The sequence below is a fragment of the Melitaea cinxia genome, chromosome 1, assembly GCF_905220565.1.
Source record: "Melitaea cinxia chromosome 1, ilMelCinx1.1, whole genome shotgun sequence".
Classification (NCBI taxonomy): Eukaryota; Metazoa; Arthropoda; class Insecta; order Lepidoptera; family Nymphalidae; genus Melitaea; species Melitaea cinxia.
Window position 1 is genome coordinate 6,599,258 of NC_059394.1, and position 10,185 is coordinate 6,609,442.

Here is a 10,185-nt window from a genome sequence, read left to right on the forward strand (position 1 = left end):
AATAATTAATTAATTTACAAAAACAAAAGCAACAGTAATTTTTTTATGCCGATAGAGCAAGCTATTATCTATAAAATGATGTATAATTTATGTAGTGTAATTGTGAGGTTTTTTCTAAAAAGGGAGGCAAACATCTTAATCATAGCATATTAGTCGAAATTCGACCATAATTAAAATTTGAAATTAAAGGAAACCAAAAAAATAATGAAAATAAAGAACCTTTTTAAAAAAAATTCAATTTGACTACAGAATTTGACAAAGAACAAAAAAGTATAATAAGCGTGTGTGTGTCAAATAAATGGTAGTGTGTGTAATGTATTTTTAATTGATTTAAAGTCCGGCCCATGGAGCATAGAGCTAAGCTCCATGAAATGTACTTTTTATGCAAAATTTAAAAAATATATGAACATTCTGCACTTCTCTATTTATAAACTATAAGTGTGTGAAATTTGCGTGTGTGGTGGATTAAGCTCTGATCCTTCTCCTACACGGGGAAAGAGGCCTATGCCCAGTAGTGGGATATTACATGCTGAAGCGTGTGAAATTTCATACTCCTCCATCCGCGTAATTTTCGTAAAAAGGGGTATAAAGTTTTTGCTTCACGTATTAATATATAGGCGATGATGATGATGATTCGAATTCGATGATTCGATTCCGTTTGTAAAACGTATATGGTTGCCCGGCAACTCTGTATATTGACGTCTACGCACTTTAAAGCTTCATGTGGCAAAATAGTTTCTTATCATTCGATGGAGAGATGACGTCGAGAGATATTGAAAATAAGGCTAAGATCTAGATTAGGTAAAACCGAATTTCGGGACCGTGGGGGGATGGGGGGGGAGAGGGTGGGAAACGCTACCCCTGGTACCACTGTCACACCTCGGAACCCCATGGTTATGGAGATATCCATGGTTAAAGTTTTGAGGTTAGAAGAAGAATTTCGAAAGTTAGAGGAACGCTTGGCTCCGGCGCTACGGGAAGTGCAGCCCTTGCGTGCGAAAGCACGCTCACTCATGCTCCGTACAAAAAAAACCGAATTATGGGGTTTTTGGGTGTGGAGGGTGGAGGGTGTAGGGGAATCTATACAAGGTAACACTGTCATACCTAAAAACCCCATGGTTATGGAGATATCCATGGTTAAAGTTATGAGGTTAGAAGAAGAATTTAAAGCTATTATAATACCTTTGAGCTCGTACTGTTTGCATTGTGTGACAAATCGACACTTTTAAACAAAATAACGCGTCAGACATAATATTCTAATAAAATTAGTAACATTGCGTGCTAGAATATAGGTTTAGAAATTCGAAAAATACCCAAAACCGAATCGGAGCACCCCACTGTCCACGTGGTCTTGGTCTGCCCTACCCCTAGAGTGTTTTTTTTGTGCCACGGAGGCGCGAAGGGAGGGCTGCACTTCCCGTAGCGCCGGAGCCAAGCGTTCCTCTAACTTTCGAAATTCTTCTTCTAACCTCAAAACTTTAACCATGGATATCTCCATAACCATGGGGTTCCGAGGTGTGACAGTGGTACCAGGGGTAGCGTTCCCCACCCTCTCCCCCCCCATCCCCCCACGGTCCTGAAATTCGGTTTTACCTAATCTAAAGCTTTACCGAAAATAAAATAGTAATTATTACACTTTTAAAATACGTTATTATTTTACCAACTTAACATTCTATTCGACAGAAAGGAATAAAATGACTACTTACTATTTTACTTATAATTGGGTTCCGTATTTTTCGCTTTTGTTTTATTATTTAGACCTGTTATTCATGAAAACTACTTTAAAACTTATCTGATTACAAATTGATTTTTACGTGACGTTACGTATGACGAAAATTTTCTAAATTAAACTAGATAATATATATACACTATTTAAGCGAATGTAAAAATTTACCAGTGCCATCTATTGACAAATAACGTATTTAGCAACTCGTCAAAAGATGGTGCTGGCAAGCTTTGGACGCCCTGTTTTCCTTCTAAATGCTCCTCTAAGAAGAGTTGATGAATTTAAATACTTAGGGCATGTTTTTTGTTGGGCTTAAAAGAGATTGGACGACATTGAGCGTCAGGGCCAACATAATACCCCGGTGGCTTATCAATTGTTTGAAACATGACAAAATTATACTTTTTACATTAAAATTCACGTGCAGTATGTGGACAATCTCCACTGCAAAGGAAAGAGTAACCTTCGTGTTCTGTACAACAATGCTTCCAGGATGTTGTTGGGGTTGCCCTGAATGTGCAGTGAGACATGATCATTGATTTGAATACAACTTTGTTTTAATGAAAAAATGCCTAAGCTTTAGCTGTAATTGTGCGCATTTATATCAAAATTGTATCAGAAATACTTAAAATATACGCTGCATGAAAGCAGACTTATTAACTTAAAACGATTATCACGTAGGACAAATATTATAAATGTATTAATAATCGGTACCAAGTAATTGTTATAAATAATACATTAAACGGTAAAAAGTTAATATCAGACAGTTTAATTGTAGTTTAATTCTTATCAATAAATGGCATTAAAATTTTAATAAGATAAAGATACAATTCATAGAACTACAAACGAAAAGATAAGTAAAATGTATAAAAACCTGGCGTACTTTGCTAAAGTATTTGTTGGGAAAGCAATATGTTGACTATCAAGTGCTTTGTAATTCTAAGTGTTGCTATTGCCGGTGAGAAATTTTTTAGAATAATAGTGCAACAAACAAGCACTTAAAGTTTATAATATACGTGATTCTAGAAGTGTTTTGTTGCTATATTTTATAAAATCTAATTTTTAAACCTAAAATCTTATTTTTATTTAGAACATTAATGAAAAAATCATTACAACTTAGTATTGGGTGCCACTTTTCTGTAAAGAAATATTAAAAAATGAAGATCTTGTAAACTGTTTTCTAAATTAAACAGAAAGTTCCGGTTTTCCTGATGAAGCCCAAACTATATTTTGTATTTATATTTCAGCAACACATGGATTCAGTCTAAGCCCGACACAAATTCGTTTCCATCTATTCACAAGGTTTATTTTTATTATTTCAATTACGCTTTATATTTCATAGAGATCATTATAAATTTTTGTAATTGTTTTAAATCCTTCACTAATCTAACCCGAGTAGTTTTAATACTATAAGTAATAAAATTATGTATGTGAAGATTCGAATGTCTTAGTTTTCTTTTTTATACAAAGATAGGCTTGCGTTTGACCACTATTTCACCTAATGATAAGTGAAAATGCGGTCTAAGATGGAGCACGCTTACTGCTTACTTATACTGCCTAAAAACTGGCACATAACCTTAACATATAAAAGGATTACGATTCAACGTTTGAGGTCGGCCACTGATGCTAACCTCTAAACATTTTGTAATGGATCGAAAGAAATACTTTTATCTGGTACGAGTTATATGTATAGGGTTAAATTTTTTCCTAATTATTTTTAATTTTGACCATCAATTTTCGACTAGATTAACTGAATATGGTCGTAACAATAAGAAGGTGTTTTTCTGTTTTATGTAAGGAACAATCCTACACAAAGTGAGAACCTAGCGGCTACTCAGGCATCTATCGCGCAATCTAGTTTCCAAATATCGGCGAGAACTATTATTTCAATTCATGACCATGATGATAGTGTCGGAGGAAACTTCAATGCTCATGTTCAACGTGGTATGTCTCTAAGCTTTTATAAAATCATTTTAATTTATTTTTTTATAAGAACAAATTAAAACATTTTGTTGTTTTTGTCGAATGAAAAATAAACATCGATCTATTTTACGCTTTTTTAATTTTTAATACTTGTGACTACTTTTCTTAAATTAAAAACTATTTTATTTTTAAGCCCACCTCGCAGCTGGAAATGTGAATTTCATCGCCGTTGACTGGAGTATCGGCGCATCTACCGCATACACGTTTTCTCTTAGCAACACCCCTCAAGTTGGCACTGTTGTTGCTCAGTTCGTAAATATTCTAGTAAATAACTTTGGGTATGATGTTAATAATGTAAAAATTGTTGGTGTTGGCTTAGGCGCTCATGCTGCTGGTATTGCTGCCCGAACAATCAATGGAAATGTGCCTCATATTGTTGGTAAGATATTTGTATATAAATAGAGGTATTTTGAGATAACCGTGTTTAAAATGTAGTTTTTTATGTACAAGATTATTGAATTAGTTTTTAAGTCTCAAGTTTTTTACATATTGCGCGTAACGCATGGTGCACAAATTGTAATACAAACTGCTTCGACCCAAAAACCTGTCAGAATCACCAAAAGGCGTCTTTGACCAGAATTAGCTTTATTATATTATTATCATTATTGTTATATTTTATTATAATCCATTATATCATTTGATATTAAATATATTGTACAAACAAAAAGCACTAGGATTGATATACTACATTATGAATATTTCCGTGTCACAGCTCTTGACCCAGCTCTTCTCGGTTGGACTCATCACCCCGAAAAATTGAATGCTTCTGATGCTGGTGTTGTTGAAGTCCTCCATACTAGCGCCGGTCATTATGGTTATGACTTACCCCTTGGCGACATCGATTTTTACGCTAACGGAGAACTCCAACCTTATTGTGGAGCAGATGTTGAATGCTCTCATGAACTGTCTTTCATTTACTATGCTGAATCGATAAATGCCGAATCAGGCAATGGGCCACAATTTGTCGGAACTTCTTGCGATAGTTATGAGAACGCCCTTCAAGCAAGATGTACCGGTGCACGTGATGCATCGTTTGGTGGTTCTGCTTCCAAGGATGGGTAAGCTTTTTAATGAATAAGTTAAGAAACAAAATAAATGTGGATGTATCGAATAATTTCCACTAATTAACTGACAATTAATAAAATTTGAAAAACTACTAACAACAATTTTGAGAAATTGAATAAATTAATCACGGATCCTTAATTATTTGTATCTTTTATTGCAGTGTCAGTGGTGTTTACTGGTTCGCTACTAATAATGCACCACCTTTCGCCAGGGGCTGAGATATGAGAGAGAAGGCTTTGTTCTTACAGAATTACTTTTAATCACATGGAAATCTTAGTGTAACAGTCTTAATAAAAAAGAAATAAACTAAATAATATCTTCAAAATTGATTTTTTTACTAATCATATGAACCAGATGTATTGTTTTGCTTTATATGTAGTAAGATGTAACAGTGACATCTTATATATAAAATTCTCGTGTCACAATGTTAGTTAAAATACTCCTCTTGGAGCCTCGGCTGGACCGATTTTTATGAAATTTTGTGTGCATATCGGGTAGGTTAGGTTAGAAACGTTACGACGTTTGCAGGGTCATCTAGTATACTCATTAAAATTGACAAAGAAAAACAAATACCCAAGTATTTTAATGTTAGATTTGTAATGTATCGTGGAAAATAATACCAATTACTCGATAATAATTGTAGATAATTTATTCAAGCCTCAAACTAATTTTCTTTCTATTTGTCAATGTCAATTTATATTTATTACCGACCTAACAAGATTAACATTAGATCAGTTTGAATCATACATTCAACATTAAAATCAAAAATTACTTCATTCAAGTAGGCTTACAAAGCACTCTTCAATCGTTGTTTTAGAAATAAAAATTGTATTATTGTTTTAACTAATTAATTATAGTTAAATATGATACTACAATTCAAAATGTGAATTCTGCAGAGAAGAATAGGCAAGAAAATCATCACTTACTCTTAAAAAACTGTTTTATTATAAAATTAGTAAAATCCTGCATGAAATGCAGCGTCTCTAAATCTACACACCTTATCATATACTCTCGTACCGAATAATAAGCCTTAGCTTTTAAATTCTTCTTAATAAAAACTTTAAATTTACTTTTGACACGCTTATTTTTTACATCAAATCAACATATTATTTATTATCAGTATGCAATCAACTGCATAATAAAATAACTTTACGCTGATAACAGTTATACACCATTTGACTTTATCGGTAATAAATAAACATCATGCCTAGGTCATATTAATCCGTCGTATTATTTTATCTTTTAAAAACTTACTTTCGTCTTTAATTTAAATACGTATAAACAAAAAGATAAAAACAAAATAGAAAATAACACTTTAGTATTTCTTAATGTGTAAACGTAGTTGGTATAAAACCACTAATATAAAAACTTATTTCTCTGACATAAACTAAAATTAATTTTAAAAAAATTAGTAAACGAATTAATAATCAAAACTGCATTATTGTCAAATTTCATGTTTAAGTTTAATAATTGTGTTTGCTCGCAAACGAAAAAAAAACCGACTTCAATTACATCGACAAGTAATACAACGCAGATCGACGAAAAAATAGTCAAGCAACTACGCGTTATCAAAGATTACTCAAAAAGTAGTTATCAGATCTCGATAAAATTTATATGTGACCACATTATAAACATCGGCTTCCGATTAAATTAAAAATTATCAAAATTGGTAAACCCAGTAAAAAGTTATTGAGGATTTTCGAGAGTTTCCCTCGATTTCTCTGGGATCCCATCATCAGATTTTGGTTTCCTTATCACGGTACCAAATTAGGGATATGCCCTTTCCAACAAAAAAAAATTATCAAAATCGGTACATCCAGTAGAAAGTTATGCGGTATAATACAACGTAGGTCGACGAAAAAAGCGTCAAGTAAAAACGCATTATTGGATATAACTCGAAAAGTAGTTGTTAGATCTCAAATAAATTTAAATGGGACCAATTGGCACACACCACCTTTCGATTAAAACAAAATTTGTCGAAATCGGTCTACCCGGTCAAAAGTTCTGATGTAACATACATTTAAAAAAAAATACAGTCGAATTGAGAACCTCCTCCTTTTTTGGAAGTCGGTTAAAAAAAGTATTAATTTTTAACCGACTTCCAAAAACTTTTTCCGACTTTTTTTAGCGAAGGATGCGATGGTAAAAATGCGACGGAGCCATTATATCAAAGAGTTCTTCACAATATTCACCAGTATACAGACAATAAAAAACACCCCGAGTAGAAATTTTTTTCGTCTTCCTTAGAAGGACCGGACCAGGCATGCCTGATCAGGACTAGATAAGGCATGTAACGCAGATGATTGGTCTGGACCTGATCAGGATGAGATGAGATTTCTTGATCGGATCCAGATCAGGAAATCTCATCTCATCCTGATCAGCCGGTTCGGCCCGGTCCTTTTAAAAAACACGAATGTATATTCTTGAAAAAATTGTTTAACAAAAATCGAGATGATATTATAAATATGTTACTTAACATAATTATTATGATATTTATTACCGTTTATTTTTTCTAATGTATTTTTTATTTATGTTTTTACTTTAGATATTAATTATTTTTATGTTATTAATTAATTATTACTATTAATTAAATTTTATTTATTAACTTCTAATAATTAACTACTAATTAACTATTTCCTATTATTTACGACTGCTCCACTGTGTAGAAATGGACTCTCTGCTAGGCTGTCCTGATAACTGTATATATACTGTGTGCTTAAAAATATTAATAGCGCGATTCAGGCTCAGTTCGCATAATTTTTTTCAGGCTTTCATGATCTGGACCAGACCGAGTCCTGATCCAGTATGCCTTACCATAATTGATTATATTTTACATCAGGCTATCCTGATCTGAACCGGACCGGGTCCTGATCCAGTATGCCTTACCATACTTGATTATAATTTACATCAGGCTATCCTGATCTGGACCAGACCGGGTCCTGATCCAGTATGCTTTACCATACTTGATTATATTTTACATCAGGCTATCCTTGTCTGGACCAGACCTGGTCCTGACAGAGCTTGCCTGATCTGGCATGCCTCATTCTATCCTGATCCGGTCCAGATACATGATCTGGTTGAGCCTGACCTTTTTTCTAGTTGGGACATAGGGAGCCAACGTCTCTCCTTATACTTAGATACTTAATGTATCATTTGTATTTTACAGAGAAAGTATTTTAATCCCAACCATTTAAAACCTTTTGTTGCGTGTACGACGGTGTAGTTTAAAATTATCCACCAAAATATATAACTTAAAGTTAACTACTATTACTAATTTTATGCATACAATTAAATAATTGTTAATAATAATCTTATAAATATAAGACAAATAGACTGGAGCCTACTTTTAAGAGTAGTTAGCTGATCTCTAAGGCAGAAGACTCCGTTCTTTTATTGAGTATTCTTTACCACTCCGATTATATCGGACTACCTATTTTTAACTGACTTCTATAAGAAGATGAGGTTCTTAATTCGATTGTATTATTTTATTTTTTATATGTGTTACCTATGAACTCTTCACATACCGAACCGATTTTGATTAATCGAAAGCTGGTGCATGTGAGGTGTGAGGTACGGGGAGATACAGTAAAAGGCGCACAAGTGTTCCGGACAACGCTCTGATTTATTCTGCATACATATAATGAAAATACATGTCTTATAAACTAAATGTTACTACACTACACCACCGGGGCAAAATAAAAAAAAATAAAAATTAATTACATAATTAAGTTTTTTTTTTTTTGTATAAGTATATAATGTAAATATGAAAAGTTTTAATACGTAAAAGTAATAGTAATAAAACAATTAGTATGTATCTAAATATAGTATACAATAATTTGAAATGATTTAGAAATAAACATTAATTATTTATCTTTTACAAAAAGTTTTGTTCTATTTTTATGAATAATTTCAATTTTATTATTTCTCAAAATTTTTACATTCGGTTCCTGCTCTTCAATAACTAAATACGGGCCATTATACAAGGTATCTAATTTTCCTCCTGTTTCATTTTTTACTAATAACATATCATTTGGTTTGTATTTTATTTTATTTACCTTTTTATCATATTTCTGTTTTCTTTTCTCTTTAGACTTTAACAAATTTTCTCTCGCATCCCTATTAGCTGTCTGTAACCTGTACTTTAATTCTAAACTGTAATTGTCTGGATTGTATAAAGGTTCAATGTCAGAAGAAATTCTACTAGGTATTTCACATGATTTTCCAAAAACTAACTCGTATGGTGCATATCTTGTACTTGAGTGAATTGTATTATTATATGTAAAACACCAAAATGGTAGCCATTGGCTCCATGTCTCTGGATGGTTATCACATTGTATGCGCAAAAATGAACCTAAATGTTTATGTGCATTTTCAAGAGAACCAATAGTTTGATGATGGTATGCAGTAGAACTTAGTTTTTCTATATTTAGTAACTTACAAACCTGTTCCATTGTATCCGATATAAATTCAGTTCCACGATCCGTAGTGATGACCTTTGGGATTCCGAACCTTAAAATGAAATTATTCACAAAATTCTTAGCTATACTTACCGTTTCCTTATTTCTAAGAGGATATGCCTCTACAAATTTACTTAATTCACATTGTATTGTTAATATATATTTATTATCTTCTAAATCTCTATCTAATGGACCTATTATGTCTAGAAAAACTTTTTCCAAAGCAGAACTAGTTGTGGTTGTAATAACTAGGGGTTCCTTAATATGCCTAGAATGTTTACTTTTTTGACATTTTTCACACTTTCTAACGTAACTCTTAACATCATTTTCTATTCCTGGCCAGTAGAATTTACGTTTTATGTTATTTACCATTCTGCGAATCCCAGCATGTCCGCTTGTGGGTAGCAGATGATAGTCGTTCATAATAAATTGTTTTTCCTCGTCACTATCTATTCTTTTTATACCTTTCAAAATACAAATCCTTGGACCGTTATATTTATTTTTACTTTTTATTTCTTCTATAAGACTCCTTATAAATAACGCGTTATCTTCTTTCTTTATAATGCATATTTCTCTAATTTCTAACTTTTCACATATTTTCCTCAATTTTTCCACAAAAACGTCTCGCGTATAATGTGCTTTAAAATCAAGGTTAACATATAATATATTTTTATTTTTATTGAATGCGAAACATTCAGATTCGACATCCATATATTTTTTCTCTTTCATTTTTCTTAGTTCTTTCCCTTGTATTAAACTTAACTCAACTGATCCACTCGGTATTCTAAGTATTTCCACAACACTTGGTTGATCAGGCCAATTGTTCGGGTCAATACTTGGAATATCGCTTATCATTCTATCATCTCCACTTTCATTCTTTCTTTCTGCCTCTTTTACTTTCTTAGCCTGTGCTCTTGTTGTTACTGCTAATAAACTTTCATTCATAGCTTTCAAATC

The 10,185-nt window shown here is 32.5% G+C and overlaps 1 protein-coding gene across 1 annotated transcript; it reads left to right on the forward strand.

The window, feature by feature from the left end:
- Positions 1–3,249: 3,249 nt before the first annotated feature.
- Positions 3,250–5,096, forward strand: LOC123659073 (pancreatic triacylglycerol lipase-like). The gene is made up of 5 exons (XM_045594373.1): positions 3,250–3,335; positions 3,522–3,667; positions 3,840–4,085; positions 4,419–4,764; positions 4,932–5,096. Exons 1-5 carry the CDS (start codon positions 3,250–3,252, stop codon positions 4,987–4,989), a joined length of 882 nt encoding a protein of 293 aa, XP_045450329.1. The 3' UTR covers positions 4,990–5,096.
- Positions 5,097–10,185: the final 5,089 nt, after the last annotated feature.